This window comes from Mustela nigripes, chromosome X, assembly GCF_022355385.1.
Source record: "Mustela nigripes isolate SB6536 chromosome X, MUSNIG.SB6536, whole genome shotgun sequence".
Lineage (NCBI taxonomy): Eukaryota > Metazoa > Chordata > Mammalia > Carnivora > Mustelidae > Mustela > Mustela nigripes.
The window spans coordinates 36,846,668-36,870,558 of NC_081575.1; the positions used below are offsets into that span (position 1 = coordinate 36,846,668).

Consider the following 23,891-nt stretch of genomic DNA (forward strand, 5'->3'; position numbering starts at 1 on the left):
TCTTCACACTCCCTTCTCTCTGCCTCCGGCCAAAAGTAACCTGTGGCTTCACAAAGCAATCTTTTTCTTCCCTGTGTCCCATCAGCTCCGCTTTCTCTCCCACTCACTTGCAGGAGCCCTCTCCACCCTCCGAGATCCGTACACAAGGGCCATGTCTGCAGCCTGGCCCCTAAGAACTTTGTCGACGCTTCCCGATTATTGTCTCCATGTCCCCTCTCAAGTCATCTGCACTCTTCACCCCAGGACAGAAAAGTCCGAAATCTATCAGACCCCTCCCTGAAAGTCCTCTTTCTCCTTGGAACAGAGAGAGCTTTCAAACGTGGCTTCCTGAGCTTTCCAGTTTGCTGGTGGGTGGATCTGGAGTGGGCATCCCGTCTGCACATCTGGCAGGGGGAGCTTTCCAGATTTTCCTCATGACTCAGGATCAGTTTCTGACTGCGAGGCGGGGCAAAGGCTCCTGAAGTTTCTGCAAGGCACCTCCCCCTGTGAGCAGAGCTTGGTACAGCCCAAATAGTTTTCAGGTTAAGAAAGCCAGAATCTTTGTTCAGCTGCACTGACTGGACAGACTTTGTAGGGGTTACCTGGCCAAGAGCGGCGGCGCCAGCAGCAGCAAAGCTCCTGGGATAACTCAGGTGAGCAGAGAGGACATTTGCACATTTTTCTTTGCTGGATAACTTGGAGGCTAGAGGAGGTGAAGCAACTTGAACTTTATAGTTGATCAAACTCTGCAGCTGTAATTTTTATGAGTTGTCGGAATCCAATAGGCGTGAGGAATAGTTTGAAAACTTCAAAGTGGATGGGACACTCTCTGATCGGGGGGGATTGTGGTTGTCTGGCAATGAGATTTTTCCGGTGATATCTGGTCAGTTGTGTGTGGGGTTGTTCTTTTTTGTTGTTGTTTTTGTCTTCTTGTGACCCAAAGTACCTGATAAGGAAGAACGAACCTGGACGGGAGGTGTGGAGGGAGAAACCCTCTCAAGGCTGACAGGGCTTCCTTCTGGCATCTGCTGACCCACAGCTGTGGGCAAATTATTGAAATGCAGGCATGATCGTGGATCTACACTGTGTACAAAAGGTCTTTAAAAACCCTGGAATTGGGGTGCGCGTGCCGTGCGCTCTTGCACAAGACGGAGTGGCAGCGAAGGCTGTCCCGTCTGCTTGGTCGGGGGTGGGGGGGGGGGGCCTCCTGCCCCGGTGACAGGTTGATCTTCTTCTCTGATTTTCCCTCTAGCTTAAACTTTGATTTGCAGCCGGGGCTCTATCCCCTTCCTCCCCACTCTGCTGCCACTCACGGTCCAGGAGCTACTTGGCTAGAGTGGGGTGGAGGGGGGGAGGGCAATGAAAGTAATGCAATTGAAAATTGAAAATTGGTTCTGAGGATTTGGAGCCTGCGGTTCAGGGAGAATCTTCTCAGAAAATGAAACAAATTCTAGCATCCCAACAGTCTCCTCTGGCTTCAGGATAGAGCATTGTGGTTTGTATACATGTTTTACTGAAATATGGCTAACGTCTCATTTGTTAATCTCGGTTGTGAAATTAAGGACATTGTATAGTGTGGGGGAATTTAAAAAAAGATTCTTCGGTTGAGGGGGTGGGGGGCTGCTAATTAACTCCCCTACCAGTTTGTCTACATGTGCGCGTGTACGCGTGTGATACTGGGTATTTGAATACTGTTCTTTATTTATCCTTACAGAATCCCTAGCAGGCCAGGGATAAGGCTAAACACTTGTGTTGTGAGGAATAGGTTTAAAAAAAAAAAATCTTACCCACATCCTTGGGTGTTTTCAGTTCCTAAATTAAAAGCAGGAAAAAAAAAACCCTTTGTGACCCGCAGACAGTGTTTCTTTGATTAGCCTTGATTTGAAATCATCTCACCTTCTGACAGCTTGCAATTCAAGCGCAAACTCTTGCATGCATTCTTGTGAGAAGAAGACAATGAGAATTCTCACAAGCAGGAGGTCTGAGTTTTCGGGCCAGCTCTGTCATTAACTGTGTATGTCACCTTGGACCCGGGCTTTCACCTTCCTGTGAAAGCCAGGAGCTGGGTGTCATGATTTCTAAGGGTCCTTCCAGGTTAACATTCTATGAAAATTGGAAGCAGATTCTCGCAAGGCTGTAAAATGCGAGTTATAGGATGGGCTTATTCATCCAAGAGGGGGAAAACGTGTAGTGGGGCAAGCCGGTCAAGAAGAAGAGGTGGAAGAGAGAGGAGGTATCGAATGGCAGAGGGGCCATTTTATATCGGTCTTTTAAAGGTCACTGAGTATCTTAGTTAAGGCAGGTGATTACGTCTCATTTTCCCCTAAGGACAGAGATGAGATTTAATGTGCTAAAAATGAATGTTTTCTAATACTGCTGCTGGACATTGGTCTTATGTTTAACAGTTAAAAGTATGTTTGCATGCTTAATTTTATTAGATTCCTCCCCCCACCCCCACCAGCGTGATACCCTGAGGTATACGAAACAGCCACAGTATTTCCGTTGTGCTGCTGACGGTGAAACTGAGGGACAGAGCTGTTATCTACACTAAACGGTGGTATTTGGGACTTGATCCTGAATCCTCTGACCACTTGTGCTCTTTTTATGATTCCAAATTGTTTTGTATTCTTTGATAAATTTCTTCAATAATGGAATTAAAGGGAATTGTGCACTCTTTTTTTTTTTTCTTCCAATTTCTTTGAACAGTCTTCTCTCTGGATGGAGTAGATGTGTCCCAGATAAGGCTGGATCCGAGGACATTTATGTTCCCATTCCAACCCCAGGATATCTGGCCAACCATTGGAATCTGGTCAGCCATATGTTCCCTGGTAGAGGCGGGTGCATAGATGTGGGCTATGACTGCCTGTGAAGCCATGGGAAGCACTATTCTCTGGGGAGCATGCCTGTCATCCTTGCGTGGGGGCCACACTAATCTTCTCAGTATCATCCCATTTTAGTGTCTGTGCTGCTGAAGCCAGCACTCTGCGGAACGTGCATGCTGAGTTTTTATTGCTTCTGCCTCTCCACAGCACCCCTGCCTGTGAGGCTAAAGTGCTGCCTACTTCATGCCTGGACAGAGTTACGTCTCCTGCATTTGGTTTGCTCTGAAAACTCCTAATAGCTGTTCCCTCCTATCTGCTTTGAGTACAGCACAGAGGGGGAAACTGGGGGTGGCGCGGGGAGGAGGGAAGCCAGCCGAGGACGCCACCTCGGGAGCCATGCTTTCCCGCTCTCTCCCCGCTAAATGCCTGCCCTTCCTCTCCCACTCACCGTGGGCAAAAGCAGCCTGTAGCCTGCAGACCAGATTTCCTCTATCAGAGAACAGTCCTCTTTAAGAAACTGAGGCAGATTTCCCGTTTTAGAGCAAAATCTGGTTTCTGTGTTAAGGCTGACCCACAGGTGAGAAACGAGTGATTTTCTTCTTAGGAGTTTGCCCAGTACCGCACCCCCCGCGATTTCCAGTCCAGTATGTAGCAAAAACTCCATCCTCCAACTACAGTCCTTGTATTATTCTACGTGGCAAGCTCCCCCAACTTCCCCTGGCAATTTCTCACTTTCCATCCTCTGGACCCACCCCTCCCACTTGCCTGCATCCACACAGCCTTCCTCATGCTCTATCTCTAGACAGTACATCCTCATTGAAATCGTACTGCTTGCCACCGTCGTCTCAATGCAAAAGCCCACACTCGGCTTCACCCAATCACCCATGATATGTACGACCCTCAGGACACGGGGTCCCTTTGTTAGCCAGAGGCTGTCTTTGGTTGCTACCCTAAGCCCTAGCTTTGTTTCTGTTTACTGACTTTCTGAATATGCCATCTTTAACTTAAAGGCCCTCCTGTCTTCGCAGTTGGGTGCAGTAAGATAACCAAGAAGGAGCGCTCCCTTCCCCACTATCCTGGGCTCTGGCAGGGCAAATTGTTTGCGACAAACTGACAAACCCGACTTACAAATTTCTGGGTTTCCAGAAGTTTTTTTTTTTTTTTTTCCTCCAGACTTCTCTAATGAACCCTCCGAGGTGAAGGGTTCTGATTCTCCCATGATCATCAGACCGAGGACATAAAGAATCTTTTCAATATTCACCATGGCAATAAATTCTAGGCAGAATGCCTCCAAGTTAGGTATCATGTTTGCTTTGGAGGGTTTCCCTCATTTGAGCTTAAAAAAAAAAAAAAAAGTCCCTTTGGTGACCAAAAGAAGCAGTGTGGTGTGAGGGAACGCTGCACGCTGAATCTGACATTACACAGACCTGGGCTAGAGTCAGTTTTACGTTTCTAGCTGTCCCTTCTGTAAGTTGCCATTTCTGCAGATACAAAATAAAGGGCTCAGATAATGCCTCCTAAACATGGCTGCTGGGAAGAGAACATGAACTAAAATGCATGTTTCAGATGATACATGCAAACATTAATTGTCTGTGTAAGACCATTTGTCCATTCAACATATATTTCCTGGACAGCGGGTTGTGCGCCCAGCTCCGTGCCAGGCCATGAGAGCACTGATGATGTGTATCTTGCCTTTCCGGAGCCCTTTCCACTTGTTCAAAGCATTTTTACTCTAACCATCTCATTAGGTACAGCCACAGGGTAAGGAGGGCAAGAGAGATAACCCCACTACCCTGATGAGAAAATAGAGGCACAGAGGAACCAAGCCAGAAATGGCTTGGTCTGATGGTCCAACGGGACTTGAGGCTACGATTTTATTCAAATGAAAGCCTGTCAAATTTCAGGCTGATAGCCTGCTATTCCATATTTACTGTGCACCCCCCCAAATGCAAGTGCCCGCACCTGAAGCCTTGCCCTATACACATCAGCTGGATATTGTACTTCTGAAAGGGTCTACTGGGATCATACTGGTTTTTCAAATCAAACCTGATTTTCTTTTCAATTGATGTGGTTTCTGTCTGTGGACAAGCCTTCCTTATATAACAGGGACTCGCCCGTTGACTAAGCAGCAAGGGAGGCATGGGGGCAGAGGGCCTTCGTAAGAACAGGAAATACCCAGTTATCCAAAATGTTCAAGGACTAGGAGGTTCTGGAAAACTAAATACCCTAATTGCCCCAGACTATCCCCCATTTACAATCCCCAGCTTCTGGCAGTCCACCAAACCTTCCAGGGAAAGCCAGAGGCACAGTAGCGTTTGCTATAAGTTAGAGCACACATGAAAATTGGGGTCCAGTTGTAACGGGCCCCAAAAAGGAAACTGAGTATACATTCAGTTGGCTCTGATGCTACTTAACAGAAAATTATTACTGATACCACCCATGCCTCCAAATACAATGAGATACACTTTAATATTTAAAATATGTGAACAGAATTGAATCTGATGACTAAAGACATTTTGGTATTTTGCAGTGTCCTGTATGTAACCTTCAATTTGAAAAACAATGGTCAATAAATAAGGCTATATATTAGTTTTAAAAAAAAAAAACTATGGTTCTTTTCAGCTTCTTATTCTTTGAATTCAGAGAAGGGATACGTTTGTTTTTATATATTGTAGTTTGCAACTAACGTCAAATTCATTTTTTTTTAATGGTTTTCAAATAGGAAGTCTTCCTTACCAGTAAGACATCTCAATGTAATACTGAAAGGACATGAAATAAGATCGTAGAGAGGTCTGATTATTATTTCACTTTTCATAAAATAGTGGCTCCCTCTTTATTAATTGGATTTTGAGCTGTGTGACCTACACAGACACTCTTTAAAGTGCTAATTAGTTTTTTTTTTCAAACTTCGCCAACTTTTCAGCAGATACTTGGACCTTAGATTTGCCTGCTCTGACCCTCATGCAATCACGAAATATAGACATTTATCCTTAAAATGTATTTTTAAAATAATTGGCACCATGTAAATTTCACAGCCCTCCTCTTACTAACCATTGAACATCGAGAATCATTAAAATCATTACAAATTTATCTTTGTAAATCAAGCAAGGGGATTGAGAACCTTATTATCACCCCAAAACTACTTAAAATCAAAGTTGTCTTTCAAATTATCCCCTAAAAAATCAGTTGTGAAGGACATTTGAGTGTGGGGCACTCAGACCATTGCTTGAAGAGCCACTATATTAATTCTCTATATAACCATGTGAGATTTTTTTTTAAAGCAAAGAAAACAACAATGTATTGCCATGGGATAAAAATATATAGTCCATCAAATTAGTGTAATTGAATTTCAGAGTCTTGCTTTTAAAGCGGGCAGATGATTGCATGTTAGACTTTGAAGAAGAAAGTCACAAACAATCTTTCTATCTTCCCTTGTATTTGGAGGCCATCTGCTGAGCTCTACTGCCTGCATTAGCCTTATTGGCCAGTAATAAAAAAATGCAAAGCTCTTTAAATGATAAAAGGGAAGGAATTGTGTAAAGGGGCTCCGTAAAAGTGAAAGGGTCTGCTTCTCCCCGGAAGCACAAAGTGTGTGGCCCTCAGGGCACCAACTTATTCCGAATCTAATAAAATGACTTTTTTCTTTTATCTTTGAATTTAACATTGTCCTTTGTTTGAAAGCCTCTCTATGTAAAATGGAAGATAGCCCTTTAAATGTTAATGACTCACATTTAATGAGCAATCTTGACATTTATTTTATATTTTTTCGATAATATTGTTCAGGCCTATATTGCCCCATTTGGCAGAGGAAGAAACTGAGGCCCCCAAATGTCTTAGGCACCTTAGGCAAAGCCCCATGCTGAGCCTGGACCCTACTTTCCCTGAATATCTTCACTTTTCTTCTGCTAAAGCCAAGCTCCACATTCCTAGCTCCAGGAATAAGTCACTGGGGTGACTACTCTTTGTCTAATTTCAGGTAATCTTCAAAAGAATTCTTCCTCCAATGACCACAATTTTTCTCATTCTAGACATAGTTCAGCAGTATGGGTCCTCCTCTGAAGGTCTTCAAAAACCAGAAGTACCAGGAACTGAAGCAGGAATGCATTAAGGATGGCAGACTGTTCTGTGACCCGACCTTTCTGCCTGAGAATGACTCACTTTTCTACAACCGGCTGCTTCCTGGGAAGGTGGTGTGGAAACGTCCCCAGGTAACTTTGTCCTTAGTTTGTTGGTTGCTTTGCTTTTTACTTTCTGTCTCCTTCTCGATCTCTTTCATCATAACTCTGCCTGGTGCCCTGTTTCTCTCACACAGCCTACCACATGCAAAGGGGTTTAGGAGACAGCTTTAATATGGCAAGGGTTACGGATCGGTGCTTCTGACTCTAGCTTGAGGTATCTTCAATTTCAGTCATATTTGGTCAGACAGCAAATTTAAAAGAAGAACAACAAAACTCTTGATAGGACCAGCATAAATGAAATGAACTCTACAAGGACAAGATGGAGTTTGCATGGGGGGGAGGAAGGGAGACTTCTTGGTTACTCTTTGGATACTGTCACCTGGATGCCCGCCCCCCCGCCCGCCATCAGCCAGGTGGGATCTAAGTAGGAGTGTAGCTCTTTTTACCACCTATCAATAGTTATTATGGTTCTCTGTGAAACAGCTGTATATTATGTCTCTAAAGCAAATCTCAGGACCACTTCACCAGCCCTGTGTGAGAGGGAGCTCAGTGTATACAATGATAGAATGATGGACTCCGTAGAATAAATGGCCGGCAACCTCGCCCTCTCTAAAGCGTGTAACTGGAGGAAGGATATTACACCTGAGCTCCTTCCCGAAGTGGCTTCCCAAAGGCCATAGAGGGCTGTTAGGAAATGTACAGGCTTTTTGGTTGCAACTTTTTAGTTGGAATTTCCAGGGCTTGCGCTCCAAAATGGACTTCTCAGGAGAGCCATTGCAGTTGCCGTAGGTTGCCAGCAGGTGGTGCCAAGATACATTGGTCCCTTTAAGGCTCTTGCGTCTCCTTTATGACTGGAAGGACAGGTCTCAGTGTTTGCCTGCAAAGTATGATAGTCATTGAGAGTATGAGACTGGGAGAAGTCCTCTCCATCGGAAGGAAGATGACAGTCCTCCTGACTTTCTGCGCCTGCAGTTGTTGACATCCCTACAGATCACTGACCTGCAATAAAAATCCGGGAAATGTGAGCAGAATTCACTAGCCACTAAATCGGTATGCAGAGGGGTAAGTTTTATTTTGTTTTGTTTGGGCAGAAATGCACGGAGCAAATAAAGATATGTAGTCTCAGTGCCACTCTTGTGAATGGCTGATGATAGATATCGATAGGGCAGAAATAGCTGAAAAGGAGGCAGGAAATTGAGGAAGGTTTTTTTGTGGGGGTGGGGGTGGAGAGGATATCTTTTTAAAATAGGACAGACTTGAATGTATTTCTAGGCCAAAGAGTAAACAGTAAAGAAGAAGAGTTTGAAGACACAGGAGAGGGAAGGAATGATTGATGAGGAAGAGGTCCTGGGGGAGATAGGAGGAGACCCAACCAACGGGTGGCAAAGTTGAAAGCCAACTCGAAGCCATTTCCCAGATGTGAACCAAGCTGAAAATGCTTTCTGTACTGGCTGGGTCTTGAGACACATGCTCCCTCCTCTCTCTTGGCTCAGTCCTTTGTCCTTTGCCGCCTTCTTCCAAATTCTGTGGACTGAATCCTAGATCGATTAGCAGGGAAGGGAAAAACTTGATAACCAGGGCAAGAATCCATCTCGCCTCTGAAGCAAGCAATATCCCTTCCAGGGTCAGGGGTATCAGAAAGAGGTGAATTGGGGTGGGTAGGAAAAAGAATCAGCTTTATGTCATGCCTACCACGGGCCTAGAGACTCTGTTTAGACTTTTCTGTACATTTTTTTTTTTCATTTCCTCTTCATTCGCCATGGCTTGGCAAGGTAGGTATTATATACATTTCTCCAATGTGATTCTTTTTTCTGGTTTGAAAACTAGAGGTAGTTGTCCATTTTACTGATGATGATACTGGGTCTCAGAGACAAGGTAAGAATTTGCCTGGGGTCCAACTGCTGACACCCTGGGATTTGAATCCAGGTTTGACCCCAAAGTCCACGCTGCCTTGCTGTGTGGCATGGGACACAGAGCTAATTGGGTCCCCTCCTTTGCTAAGATTTGTAATTTTCCCCCAGTCGGTTCCCACATTCCTCCTCCCTGGGTCGATGCTGTACATCTGTTAAATTACCCATACTCTCCCTTCTGAGAACATACTGTGAGCTTAGTCTTAAGCCCAAAGGGAGCGTCTTGAAAAACATTTATGGAGCACCTACTCTGTGTACCCTCTGTGCAATTAACAAACACAACCTGGGATGAGGTGCTCCCATTCTAGTGGGAGAGATGGCTATTGAGCTATCAAAGAGTTAAATAATAAATGAATGCCTGATATAAGGAATGTTATCTTCAGACATACAGACAGTAAATCCTGAAGGGTTTTGAAGAAGGGGGAGATCAGTGGTTGGGGAAGGGGCCTCTTGTGGGAAGGAGGGAAAAACAAGGTTCTGGACCACCATCTGAGTCTCCTCAAAAGGCTCTGGATTCCTTTCCAGCCAGAGTGGAGGCCAAGCCTGTGGTCAAGAACCACGTCAAAGTTCTCTGGCCTCCCATCAGGAAAGCAGAGAGACAGCCCTGGGCCTCTCTGAATTGGCTCAGGAAGACCAGATGGGTCGCTGGCCTCACCCGCTTCATTGGCAAGGTTGAGAGCCCGGTTTGTAGGAAAGCTCACAGACATCTTGTCCCTTGGCATGCCACACAGCCTCATCCTGAAACAGGGCTGTTTTCTGAAGTCTCTAAAATGGAAGACGCATGATTAAACTGATAGTCTCTGTTTCTTTCCTTTCCCATGTTTGAAAGCTTCCGCCTTTATAAGCCTTCATGCCTGTAAACCCCACTGCTAGTTGAACCAAATGACTTCAGTTAAGCCCCCAGTATCCTCGGGCAGGATTAAGTGTCCCCTTCTTCCCAACTGCCCCTCCCTTGCTGTGTCCTAAGGAGCCACTTTAGATAGGCAGGGATTATGGGAATGTTTTGCAGTTACTCAGGGCTGGCTTATCTGCCATACCCTCCAGAGAAAAATTTTTCTCTTTAACTCCTCCAGGGGTCTGCTGGCCCCAGCTTTTGGCTCAGCTTCCTGGGTACACTGGTTTATGGCTTGAGACCTGTGTTCCTGAACTTTCCTGTCCTTCTGGAGCTTCATCGTATACAGTCAAAGTAAATTCTAAACTATGCCGATTTATACTGACTAACAGTGTGATTGTCAGGCTTCAGGTAGAATCTTTAGGGCTGAAATCTGGCTGCCAAATTCCCATTAAAAAAAAATCTCTTCTCCAGCCACTTTCCCCTTCTACCCCACTCTGGCTTTTTTTCCTGACTGACTCATACCCAGCTACAGTAGTGTCTAAGAGTCAGACACATCTAATCCCGGACTAAAGAGGTTCAAACCCTCATGGGGATTTGTGCCGCAGCTGTGGGGGAAGGGAGGGCCACCTGCACAAGATCTTCTGTCAGCTCTGGTAGAGTTTTGAGCTCTGTCCCTACTTATCATTTCCTTTGCTCAGGTTCTTCCATGAGGAATACCTTCCCCAGGGGCCATTTCACTACCCCAGGTGGGAGGAGGGTGATGAAGGTCTGGATGAAAGCCAAAGGTGGTAGGAATGGAAGGGGAAGTTCATTGAGGGGCAACATCAGAAGCAGAATACACAGCCCTCAGTGACAGATTGCCTGGCAGGAAAGAGTAAACGGGAAACACTTTCCTCTGTGCTAATAGACACTTCCAGCTCCCTGCTGAAGGCGGCACCTCCATGCAGTAGTTTTGGCCTAGGCTGGTCATAAAGTTCTTATCCTTCCCAGAGATCATGTCCCCCCAACCTGACTTGTCCTCATGTTTCCACCGGTGACACAGTCGAAGAGAGTTGGATGGGTCAATCCCACTTATCTCCATTGGTCCTGCTTATGTTCAATTGTGCCATTGGCCAGCTTTCCCACAGCACAATTTAGAGACTGTAAAATTTACCTGCTGGAAGAGTACGAGGCAATGATTTTTAGTAAATTCACCAAGTTGCAAAAACTTCACAGTAGAACAGTCACATCATCCCCATGAGACCCTTTGGACCCATTTGCAGTGAGTAACACCCCTCACCCCCATCACAGGCACTCACTCATCTGCTTTGGGTTTCTATCTAGATTTGCCTGGCTCTGGAGACTTTACTTGGAACTGAAAAGTAGCTTCTTTGGCTTAGCATAACATTTTCAAGGCTCATTCATGTGACAGCATGTAATCAGTTTGTCCCTCCGATGGCTGAACAGTATTTCATTTCATGGATGTGTACATTTTTCCCAATTAAAGCAGTTTGAGACTTATACTTGGAGTCTTCTAAGCCAAAGCCTGAAGGCTCAAATAAGATAATTATGTTGTGACTTGGGTGTCTGGACCCGTAGCCCCTCAGCATGGCAAGCCTGGAGCTCTCTTGGAAATGCTCCAAGCCTGATAATCCTATGTCTCCCTCCCCAGTCTTCCAGAGGTCTCGGGGGACAATGGCAAGGACTCTCAGTGCTCAGCTAAGAGAACATATTTCCTAGAGAAGCTGTTTTGCTTATAGAGGGCTTTGACTCAGGGATGGGGATATGCAGGGACCATTCCTGGCTTTACTCTTGGTGTCCAGCTTTCTAGTTGTGTGTGTTTCCTCCTAAGAAATTATTTTGCCTTGACAAACGATCCAGTTCAAGGAACACAGCAACTGTGCCAACACAGCTGGGAGCCATTAGGGGCCCAGCATCACCCTCCCTCTCAAGCCACCCAAATATGTGAATATGTGAGCTGTGACCTCTCCCCAACTCCATTCCTTACCAGTCCAGCAGAGCTCAGGCCACAATAGCCCCCTCTTCACTCTCCCATCTTACTTCCTTACTTCCAACATGAAGACACCCCATTGTCCGAGACTAGGGAAAAAAATCAATAAACAGCCATTTCATTATTTTCAAATGTGTCACCAAAAAAGTCCATTTGTCCGTTAAGTTTGCACTGGCTTATTACCCTTTACCTTCCTGAAAGAGGTAGAGGTTGTAGCATAATAAAGACTTTCTCCTTTTCGTGTCACGTTGCTGACATACACCAGAGATTGATTCCCATTGAGTGAATTAAATTGAAGAGTTTAAAGCTGATTGGTGATATTTAGCCTGGAACCAAAAGCTGAAATATAACTTAAGTAATTCTTTCCAGAACAATGAAGAGCTACTAGGCGAGTGTTCAGCAGAGAGGCATGAAGCATATTCGCTAACTATATGTCTTATTGAAGAATCTAAAACTTTAGTCCTAGTTTTCCTACTAACTAGCTGCCTGCCTGGAAGGGCAAGTTGCTGCCTTTTCCTGCCTTTCCTGCCTTTTCCTGAGCCTTTTTCTCCTTTGCAAAATAAACAAGTTGAGTAAATAATCCCTAAGATTTTTTTTTTAGCTTTGACAATCTATGGCTGTTAATTTATCATATTTTAAAATCCATTATTAAGTGGCCATCCATCATGCATGAAGAGTGGTAAAGGAAAACTGGGCCATGGGCCAGTTTATAAGAGGAAATAGAAAATAAAAGATTTGGGTGGGGCCCAAATTTATATTCTTTCATGATTTTACACACACACACACACACACACACACACACACACAATAACCACATTCAGCTTGGATCTACAGGAGAATAATTACCCAGTTTCTCAATTTGAGTTCTGTTTACAGGTATTTGTTCATTTATGTGACCCTTTAAGTCTTGAATAAAAGCTGGCATGACAAGAGTGTTGGCTGAGCCTGGATCCCTGTTGTGAAATGAGAGCTTCGTGGCAATCCAAGACACTGTAATGTAACCCAAACCACTAACAACTTTATGTGAAATCAGCAAATAATTTGCCTTAATAATCTAAAAGCACACTTTTCTATACATCAGTGTTCACTTTATTGTTTTTCCATGCTAGGCAACAATTATTTGCATAATCTAAACCCAAGAAATCATTATATAAGTTTATGTCTTGCTCCAAATAAAATGATAACACCTGGCCCACAAGAAAAAGCTGTGTTTAGTTTCATCTTAGAAAGGGCAAAGAAACAATTGGGAGAAAAAGAATATCAGGGCCTAATTCACCCAAAATATCTACTCTATAATCAATAAGTGAAAAAACGGACAAGTCCCAAACCATAAAAAGATATTAAGATAGAAGTATTCTTCTAAGACAAAACAAGTAATGTCGAGACACTAGGTATGCATCTTAAATAAATAAATAAATAAAAGACCAGAAAATCCCAAACTGAAAACCCTCCTAACCCTCTCTTTTTGGCAGAGGGATGCCCAATTAATCTTTATTTTGGATTTGTCCCTGCCTAGGACGTTTATTCCTTTCCAGAGTGATTTTGGCTTTTAAAGAATACATGGAATGTTTCATTCTGTAGACCAGACCCTTCATCAAGGAGAATTATGTCCATTTAAAAAAAAAGAGGTTTGAGAACCAGAAAAATATAGCTGTCTCTATTTAATAAATTTTAAAAAGATATATGTCTAGATTTTCTTTCCATTTGAGACTAAGATTTATTTCTGCTGGGTAAGCAGAATCTCAAGGTACCGGCCAACGGCTTCCTCCATGAAGCTTTCTCCAGCTACTCAAGACTTCATTGGTATTTCCTGCTTTTGAACTCTGCAAGTGCTGATTCTCTGAGTCACACAATCATGTCTTCAATTATGGGATATTATGGAGGCAGCGATGTTTTTGTCTATGCCTCTCTACCCATTGTGCCTCCATACCTCTCTCTTGTCAAACTGCCTCATGCTAGTAATCCCTAAAGCTTCAACTCAAGTGTCACTACGGCTATTCAGTCTTTTCTATCTATCACCAGGGAAACTTTGGGGATCCTTCCTCTAGACACTGATTATACTTTGAAAATAACTTTAGTGTGCCCTCAAACATTGTGTTGTCATTGTATAATTTGGGTCTCATTTTCCTACTTGCCGTGGGAATAGCACAGCTGTTGACATATTGGGAAAACATAAATAGTGCCCCTCACCTCTGTCTGGTTTCTCTCAGAGCAACCTCTGTGGGAAAAGAGTGTGTTGAAGTGCTTCTGTGAGTGGTCAATTACCACCTGCTATTAGTACTGCCACCATCTATATTCATCCAAAGATGTGGAAAAATCTAGTTGCCATGGAGACTGCTCTTGCCTTTGCTTTTTGTTGGGGAAAGGGCTTTCTGTATAAGGTCTTCTAACTCATTTTCCCAGGGAGGGAGAAGCATTCACCACTATCCAGCCTTGTCTTTTGAAATGCAATTACCCTTCCAGGCACAGGTGCTTCAGAAAATCTCCTCGTGACCAACAGGACCAGAATGCAATGTGCTAATCTCTAGTTCCCTTCAAAAGCTCACTGCTTAAGGGAAAACTCTTCTGAACCACAATGCTAATTCTAAGCGCCACCACCAGCCTATCTCGACCTGTCTGATTGGATCCTTTCCTCTCATTTCTCCTGCCACTTCCCCTCATAACCCTATCTCTGCTCCAGATGATTGACTGCTTTGTATTTGTCCTCACAAACCCCCCCACCCCCAACCTTCCCTTTATCCCTTTTATGGAAGTCCTAGTCACTATCTTTGTCCTGCCTACCTCAGCTCACGCTGACTCTTGGGAAACACTTTCCACCCCTTAGAACCAATTGTTGTATCCATAGGACATCTGTGACGACCCCCGTCTGATTGTGGGCAACATCAGCAACCACCAGCTGATCCAAGGGAGACTGGGGCACAAGCCGATGGTCTCTGCGTTTTCCTGTTTGGCTGTTCAGGAGTCTCACTGGACAAAGGTATCCCCCCCTCTTGTGAGACCTCACTCAATTTCCACCTTTTTGTCTTCCTTAGTAATTTGGGAAAAATCAGGTTGTAAGGTTTTTAGATTGTTCAATTCTTGAATTATGAGGATTTTTTTTTAACCAATACAGAAAGTTGAAAGAATTTTACAGGGAGAACCTCTATGTTCACCTAGATTCTTACCATAAACATTTTATTCTGTTGGCTTTGTCACACATTAGTTGACCTTTTGTCACTTGTAGCCCTTTGATGTAGTAGCTCTGCGTACTGGTGTTCCCTGCACCGATTGGAGGATAGAGCCAGCAGGGGCCAGGAAGTCATAGATAAGAATAACAGAAAAGACAAGAAAGATGGAAATAGTTCTTTGAGAAGGTTCTAATAAATTCTCAAGTAAAAAAATTCCTTCAGCATTTAGGTCAAGTTGAAGGCATTGAAATGTTGACTTGATTTGACTTTTCTTCAGAAAAAGAATTTTCGAAGAGCAATTTGTAACTGAATATATAAAGAGGGTTTCTTCAACATAATTTTGTTCAAGGTGTGAATCAAATCCATATAGAATCTACATGAAATCTCTAGGACAGAACTTGGAAACCCGAAAGTACAGGGGTTTTGTACTTTCAGTGATTTTGTCTTTTAAAATGCCTTATTTAGGTGGTTAAACACACAACTGTGAATGTTTAGATAGTTTCTCATGATCAAGTTTGTAAATTATCTGTGGGAAATAACTGAATCCCTAACTGGCTTCCCCTCAGTCACCCCATGTATATTCGGGGCCTGCACAGTAATATTATCCTCAACAAAACTGACCTAGGGAAGCAAAATTTGAGCAAAAAATGCCCACATTAAGACTTCCCAACCTAGACCCAAACCAAGTTATTTGGTGTGCTTCCTACTGCCATATATCTTTGCTGGAAGTCAAATGCAACTCAGTATTCGGGTGTAGTCTGGCAAATAACACTTGTACGACTGTTCTTATATTTCCAGACAATTCCCAACCATAAGGAACAGGAATGGGACCCTCAAAAACTCGATAAATATGCTGGGATATTTCGCTTCCGTTTCTGGCATTTTGGAGAATGGACTGAGGTGGTGATCGATGACTTGCTGCCCACCATCAATGGAGATCTGGTTTTTTCCTTCTCCACCTCCATGAATGAATTTTGGAATGCTCTACTGGAAAAAGCTTATGCAAAGTAAGGAGCAGGGTTGACCGGTCAGTGGTCGTGGTCAGGGTAGACGAGGGAGGGAAGGCCATATTTATCCTTGGAAGATCATTCTCACCCAGCCGAGCTCTTGAGTTTAAATGGGGTAGGATACCAGTCAGATCTAAGGCATTGCTTTGGGCCTAGGCTTGGTCCTCAAAAATCCTGGAAGATAAAGAAATGAGCTCTTCCGGACTCCATTAAACCCCCTCCGTACTCCTAGGTGCTCCTTCCTGCTGCTAATCAGTGGATCACATAGAGTGATGGCCTCACTTTTTCTCCTTCCCTAATATTTACCTAGACAAGGAAGCTTCTTCATGGACTATCTTTGATCAACATAACCTAAGCTTAGAAATCTCTGACTATAATCTCAGAATATTTCTCATTTCATACCTTGAGAAAAGCCAGCTGGTAAATGCTGGCTGGGTGAGAACTGTTCTAGTTTTGGGGAACAAGATGTTATCGACCTGGAAAAATCAGTTTACTGAGATAACCTTGCATATTTGTGCCCAGGCTGCTTGGTTGCTATGAAGCCCTTGATGGTTTGACCACCACTGATATCATCGTGGACTTCACTGGCACACTGGCTGAGACTGTTGACATGCAGAAGGGAAGATACACTGAGCTGGTTGAGGAGAAGTACAAGCTGTTCGGGGAGTTGTACAAAACATTTACCAAAGGAGGACTGATCTGTTGCACCATTGAGGTTTGTTGTCTCTCCAAAACAACTATTCTTTGCTCACACTACAAAATTAGTAGGGAATGTCACTCTTCCCCAGAAATTCAGGAGAAGGCATTATGGTGTCCAGAAAATTAATAATATACATTGAGTCCTCGATCAGAGGCCACAGAGTTTTAACTTTCTTTATTTTTTAAGAATTTATTTCAGACAGAGAGTAAGAGAGAGAGAGCATGAGCCAGGGGTTGGGGAGGGGCAGAAGGAGAAGCAGACTCCCCGCTGAACAGGGAGCCTGATGCAGGACTCGATCCCAGGACCCTGGGATCATGACTTGAGCCGAGGCCAGGCACTCAACAGACTGAGCCACCCAGGTGCCCCAGATCTTTAACTTTTTATCCTTCTGTACCAACTATCAAACTGGGGGCCAGTGCAGTGTTTGAACTGGTATAAGTAACCTCTGCTAAATTATTCTTCCTGCCTCTGCCCCTGGTGGTAGAAGTTATAGCTGTTTGTTCACACAATAAACCAGGCCCACCAAATTTTTAAGCTGCTTGTATCAGTATAAAATTGTGGGTAGTTTCAATCTGAACTGTTTAAGTGGGTTATTATATTAAATTCTTTATTTCCTTTCTTTCGTTTGCTTTGTGTCCAGTCAGGTGTCTGGATAAAATTTCTATCGGCTCAGGGAGAACTGGCTTCGACCATACTGGGATAAACCGATCAAGGAAGAGTTGGAACCAGGCCTTGGGTCTTTCAATTCTTGTGGCTTTATGTATTTTCCTTTATTCTCAGTCTCCCAATCAGGAGGAGCAAGAAGTTGAAACTGACTGGGGTCTCCTGAAGGGCCATACATACACCATGACTGATATTCGCAAGATCCGTCTTGGAGAGAGACTGCTGGAAGTCTTCAGTACTGAGAAGCTCTATATGGTTCGCCTGAGGAACCCCCTGGGGCGTCAGGAATGGAGTGGTCCCTGGAGCGAGATGTGAGTGACATTTCACTTGGACAGCCCTGTAGTTCTCTCAATGCATCCCTCCAGATTGCTAGCAGGCTATCATTGCTTAGTGACATCTGTGGGGTCTATCACCCAGCCAGAGGTGAAATAAAGCAGGCCCAATCCCCACCACTTCCGGTCCTTTGGTGTGCTTCCTGTAGGAAGTCAATGGTAAACCTAAGTGCTTATCTCTTCATTTGATCGCTTTTAGTTCTGAAGAGTGGCAGCAGCTGACTGTGGCAGACCGCAAGAACCTGGGGCTTGTTATGTCTGATGATGGAGAGTTCTGGTGAGTGGCTGGTTTCTGTGCTGAGGGCACTGGGGTTCCCTACATGGAACTACCACGGTAGGTTTTCAGCACCATGTTCATTTCTTTTGGGCCCTCCTTCTGTTCAGGATGAGCCTGGAGGACTTTTGCCGCAACTTTCACGAACTGAATGTCTGCCGCAATGTGAACAACCCTCTTTTTGGCCGCAAGGAGCTGGAATCAGTGGTCGGATGCTGGACTGTGGATGATGACCCCCTGATGAACCGGTCAGGAGGCTGCTATAACAATCGTGATACCTTCCTGCAGAATCCCCAGGTTTGAATTAATTTGCTTTACCTCCAACTTCTCAAGGCCATAGGAACTCGGGTCTCACCTTGCAGTATTTCCTTGATATCGGTTTTTCAGTTTGCAGCTATTGTGTAATATTCATCAACTGAGGCGTCTAGGGATTGGCTCAGATGCTGTAAGTCACTGCAGATTGTGTCTACTGCAGCGATGTATGTGGGCAATACTATTAAATCAGAGCCATCTCCTCTGGCTGCCTCTCTCTTGGCACCATATTGCTTGACGTGGCTCTTTGTGATGGTCTCTCATCAGACAAAAGGGATCTGCTTCCAGACACTCTCTCAATACTTGTTCATTTCTTGACTTTTCTCTGAATTCCATCATTATGCCTCCCTTTTCTCACCCAGAGCCAGGTCATTCTGCCCAGGATCCGAAGCACTTCCCCATCAGTAACCCCATCCCATCCATCCTCCATTTCAATGCTCTTCCACATGATCCATTGGAGTCAAGCCCTGGCACGCCCCAAAGCACAGAATCCAAACATCCAAAAGCCTGAAACTATAATAATCTTGATGGTATTGCCCCCAGATGTGTTGATGAGATACCCATACGGGAGGCCAGAATTCTGACTGACCTTATGTGGGTCTTTTCTATCCATGGGCCTCATTGGCAAGGCATTTAGAAGGACACTAAGATGAGTAGGAAGATTTTTTTTAACTCATACTGCCCCTTGCCCATTCTTTCCATCTTAATTGTCCTTAAAGAAAGGAAAGCTCTCATTACCGCCCTGCTCCCTACCTGACATCATCCCCATGTACAACCCTGGAAATGTTTCAAGTATCAGGCACATCGAGCTAGAGAAATGGGCTTTTGGCTTCAATCTTAACTGTCCGTACAAGATTGATCTTTATGGGTCTTGCAAACCTATGGTTCTGAATTTGTTTTCTGTTTCTTGCTGGAGGGAGAGAAAAAGCAGAGAGAGAGAGAGGGAGAGAGGGAGAGAGGAACAGAGAGAGAGAGACACTGGCACTGAGGGAACAATCAGATACCTTTTAGTTTTACTGCCCAATGGCACGATGATGCCCTGAGATGATGTTTCCAAGTCTCAGGCACAGGTCTGCAGCTTTCCTGCAGAGGGTGGCAAAGAATCAATCAGTTCTCCAAGGAAGTGGATCCAGCCCCACCCCAAGCCACATATCTGGCTGGGCTGGCTGTAGGAGGCTAGCTGAGGGGGATGCTATAGTATCAGGCTAAGCCAAACAAAAGTGCCTCTTGCCTTTATGGATTCTGGAATTTTTTGGTGGGCAGCTTTTTGAAGCAAGGGAAAATTTAAAATAAACCCAATATCTTACCAAGAAGAATAATCCCTTTGGCATCAAAGACCCAGGCATGAAGTTGTCTCTCAATCCATGCCAAATGCCATAGGGAGGAATGATATATAATCTGCACTTAGCAAGCCCATGAGTTAGCCAAGGCCTCAGAGTCTGATCCATAGCAAAGCCCAGAAAATAATCGGAGTCTCTGCTCCTCAATGTAGTTACCTTCCCTGAAATCTGAGCTGGCTTAGCTGAAACGGAAGTGCTAACTAAAGTCCTTGGTGGCCTCTTTCCCTTAGTACATCTTCACTGTGCCCGAGGATGGGCACAAGGTCATTATGTCACTGCAGCAGAAGGACCTGCGTACTTACCGCCGCATGGGAAGACCTGACAATTACATCATTGGCTTTGAGCTCTTCAAGGTAAGATTGGGCATGTGAAGCAGAGAGAATAATGACAGAGTCACAGCGGGGAGAGGAATGAAGATAGGTCCAAGGATAAAGAAAACAGAGGACCTAGGATCTCCTAACACAAACACTGTGATTCGAGTGGGATGGAGAATTTTGTCCTGTCTCATTTCCAGGTAGAGGTGAACCGCAAGTTCCGTCTCCACCATCTCTACATCCAAGAGCGTGCTGGAACTTCCACCTACATTGACACCCGCACCGTGTTTCTGAGCAAGTACCTGAAGAAAGGCAACTACGTGCTTGTCCCAACCATGTTCCAACATGGCCGCACCAGCGAGTTTCTCCTGAGAATCTTCTCTGAAGTGCCTGTCCAGCTCAGGTTCAGCTCCTGTGGCCAGCCCTGCAAACTCCTAGTCTCCGCTTTGCCTCCAGTTCTGACCCCCCACCAACCTCCCTTGACCCTGTTCCTCCTATGCAGACATGCAAAAGGACAACCTGTCTGAGTCAGACTTCACTGACATGACAGTGGTAGAACTGTTTCTCAAAATGGTTATTTTTGTAACCATGAAAAATTCCCCGGGAGAGGTCTGAGCTTCAGAGCTCTGGGCTGCCATTTCAGGGGAATAGGCCTATAGCCCAAGCTTTTCGAGGTACATCTTTTCTTCCATTTTCTGGCTGGCTCTATTCTTCTCTTAAGTAGCTGACATTCCTCACTGCTCCTTTATTATATTCTGAGTGCTGGGTCACCAAAGCTACCTTTTCGCCCCAACCCTTTCTACTCTGATCTTTATCTGTTGGTCCTTAATGCCAAGGGAAAAGAAAACAGACTCATAAAATATAAGCCATGTCTGAGGAATGAGCTGGGTCACTCAACATTTCATGCTTTTCAGCAACAATGGCTGCCTTAGCAGGCTGATCTCATCAGAGGGCATTCATCATCAGTAACGTGTCTTCTCTTCGATGTTCCAGGGAACTGACTCTGGACATGCCCAAGATGTCCTGCTGGAACCTGGCTCGTGGCTACCCAAAGGTGGTGACCCAGATCACTGTTCATAGTGCAGAGGGCCTGGAGAAGAAGTATGCCAATGAAAGTAAGAACTGCAGAGGTGTCTTGGAAAGCAAACTTCAGTTTCATTTATTGCACATATGTTTAGAAAAGGTGGTCATGAACGATTCTCTCCAGGGGTATTTTCAGCCTTGGAAAGTCAGGATGGCTGTTGAACTCGACAGAGAATGGGATGTGAACTTCCTTGGGCAAGGCCTACATACTCTTCATTTTTATAAAGGATGGGGAAGAAAAGGGAATTGGGAACCAGGGTTCGAGGTCACCTGGTACCCAGGTGTTAGGCTGAAAAGTCCCTGTGAACTAGTTTCTCGACTGTCTAGAAAGGGTACTGTAATCATTTGGCTAAATGCAACTGTCGCTTTGTTCCAGCCGTAAATCCATATTTGATCATCAAGTGTGGCAAGGAGGAAGTCCGTTCTCCTGTCCAGAAGAATACTGTTCATGCCATTTTTGACACCCAGGCTATCTTCTATAGAAGGACCACTGACATTCCTATTATAGTGCAGGTAAGACTGTGAACAAGTAACAACCCCCCCACCCCCCCACCCACAAACACGCCCTGCCTCCTGGATGGCTCCCATTCCATTCCAGGTGCTAGATTATCCCAAGTATCTAGGATACTTTGCTGTTTTTCTGACTTAGTGCCTCTGCCCAGCTGCCTTTACAAAGCCTTCACATAGCTTGATGCTGACCTTGAGCCCTCCTGGCTGGCTTGTCACCACTCCTCTTTGAGGTAGCTTTCTGTTAGCCAGAGCCCATTATCAGGAGAGTTTCTCAGTTTTAAAGCTGAGCTTTCCAAGTTCAGCACTGGGTTCTAGATGCCATTGGGCCAAGTCTGGTCTCACAGAGGGTGGTTCATATTTGCTTTCTTGATTTGTCTCTCCAGGTGTGGAACAGCCGGAAATTCTGTGATCAGTTCCTGGGTCAAGTTACTCTGGATGCTGACCCCAGCGACTGCCGTGATCTGAAGTCTCTGTACCTGCGTAAGAAGGGTGGCCCTACTGCCAAAGTCAAGCAGGGCCACATCAGCTTCAAGGTCATTTCCAGCGATGATCTCACTGAGCTCTAAATCTTCTGCTCTAGGGAATCCTGACAGAGCTTTCCAGCCTTCCCTTTTCTGTCAGGTGCCAGATCTTACCTAATCCATATTCCTTTCAAAGAAAGAAACTCACAGTAACTAACTTTCCCTTTCCTCTGATAAATTCCCCATACCTCCCGATCCAGGTAGCATCAGTAGCTACATAACCTATATACCTCCAGCAGCTGGACAGGGGGAGGTGACAGTCCTATGTGGAGATCATACAGATGTTTTCCAACAAAAAGATCTCTGGGGCTTCCGGGGGTGTGATCTAAGCAGGACAACAACGGCCTGGATACCCTACAGAAGGCGTTGCTGCTTTCAGGCACCCAACGTTCTCTCCCCTGTAGGGCGTGTTGAGGAGGGAGGAGGGGTGATCAAGGCCAAGCTGGTCTAGCCTGATATCCCAGCTCCTGACTGAACACTACAGACTTGCCAGCAGCATTTTAGTCAGTGGCCAGAGCCTGCTTCTGAGTCCCCAGCCCTTATCACCACCAGCATTCATTGCCACCTCCGCCGCCACCACCATCAAACACCACCCAACATCACCACCCCCGGAAAGTGTTGTCCTGCCCTCACCCAAGTCACCCCCCACAGTAGGTTTTACCTTCATGTTGAGGAAGCTTCCTAGGTGCTTAATGACGAGCTGGAGTTCAGTGAGGTTGAGACAGTGAGTAGGAAGGGCCTGAGCTCCAGCTCGATGGAAGCCAGCTGTGTGCCCCAAAGAGGGAAACGTGGAAGAAGCTGCAGTGGGAGACAAAGCCTCGGTCCCCCACCCATCCACACACACCTACACTCACACACGCGCATGTGGGCGCGCACGAACTACCATTCAGGCAGTCAGCGGGCAAGAGGAAGGACGAATAAGTATCACACACCCCCGAAAAGATGAGAAAACCCACCCAGGCATATTGTACAGCCAATCTGGGGCCCCTGACTGCAATGTGAAACCTCCTGCTGCTGCTAGGTTTACAAACAAGCCCATTGTCCTGTGCCTCCTAATATCATTGGGACTGAAGACCCCACCTGGGGGCTTGAGATTTTGGGTCCCAACCCTAGGCCTCCCGGTTGGGAAGGTTTGCTCCCTGGGGGCATTTTTTTTGCCCTCTTGTTTTTTTCAGTATTTCTAAGGAATTTTCTCTAGAGTCAGTCCTTCTGAAATGTTCTTCCCTCCGTCTCATCTATCAACATTCTACTCTTCTTTCAAGGTCCAGCATAGATATCGCCTCCTCCATGAAGCCTTCCCTAACCTCTCCCAACCCCCACTTCTGACAATATTTCAATGCTTCTGCAATGATGAAGAAAGAACATAGTTGTAGTACTTAGTCTAGTCCAGCACGCACTCATTTAAAAATATATTTTGTAGGTTTCTTTTTTTTTTTTTTTTTTAGCTCACTCATTTCTTACCATGTTTTCCAGTCTGTGTAACTTCTGCAGTGCCTTCCCACCACACTGCCTTACATAATCCAAACCACAATAAAGTTCACATTCAATAAACTGACCGGTCTTGACTTGATTTGTTGGCCCAGGAAAGATGGCAGGAGAGACCATCTCTTGAGACTCATTTTGGAGCCATTAGAGTTGGTAGTGGGGATAAGGGAATCTGTGCGACCTGATGCTAATCGGGGGGGTGGGAGGTTGGGAGAACAGAGGGGGAGCTCTTCCATTCCACATTTAAGGATATTTACATGGTATTTGGGATTACATGATTTTGAAACCCCTATGAGATTGGACTCCAGGCCAAAGATCTTTCAAGTGCAGACTTCCCAACAGAAGAAAATACCATCTCCTTTCTCCATCAGCCAAATGGATGAGAAGACTTCATGTACTTGTTTCCACACTCAATATGTCATCTGCCCATCTTAGGGTAATGTATGGGGAAGCTCCTCTCTGTTTTCCT

The 23,891-nt window shown here is 45.0% G+C and overlaps 1 protein-coding gene and 1 non-coding gene across 2 annotated transcripts; one reads left to right on the plus strand and one right to left on the minus strand.

The window, feature by feature from the left end:
* Positions 1-542: 542 nt before the first annotated feature.
* CAPN6 (calpain 6) lies at positions 543-23,492 on the plus strand. Its single transcript, XM_059385527.1, has 13 exons — positions 543-632; positions 6,830-7,009; positions 14,560-14,691; positions 15,680-15,888; positions 16,411-16,603; positions 17,369-17,562; positions 17,783-17,860; positions 17,968-18,154; positions 19,740-19,862; positions 20,024-20,226; positions 20,817-20,938; positions 21,283-21,419; positions 21,800-23,492. The coding sequence occupies exons 2-13, from the start codon at positions 6,845-6,847 to the stop codon at positions 21,980-21,982; spliced, it is 1,926 nt and encodes a 641-aa protein (XP_059241510.1). The 5' UTR covers positions 543-632; positions 6,830-6,844; the 3' UTR covers positions 21,983-23,492.
* Positions 2,853-2,960, minus strand: LOC132007949 (U6 spliceosomal RNA). Its single transcript, XR_009401495.1, has one exon. It is a non-coding gene; the product is annotated as a U6 spliceosomal RNA (small nuclear RNA).
* Positions 23,493-23,891: the final 399 nt, after the last annotated feature.

Coding starts and splice junctions, on each gene's coding strand:
- CAPN6 (XM_059385527.1), top strand. CDS start 6,845: ATGGGTCCTCCTCTGAAGGTCTTCAAAAACCAGAAGTACCAGGAACTG. Junction 14,692..15,679: donor AGGAGTCTCACTGGACAAAG/GTATCCCCCCCT, acceptor TTATATTTCCAG/ACAATTCCCAACCATAAGGA. Junction 18,155..19,739: donor CCTTCCTGCAGAATCCCCAG/GTTTGAATTAAT, acceptor TCTTTCCCTTAG/TACATCTTCACTGTGCCCGA.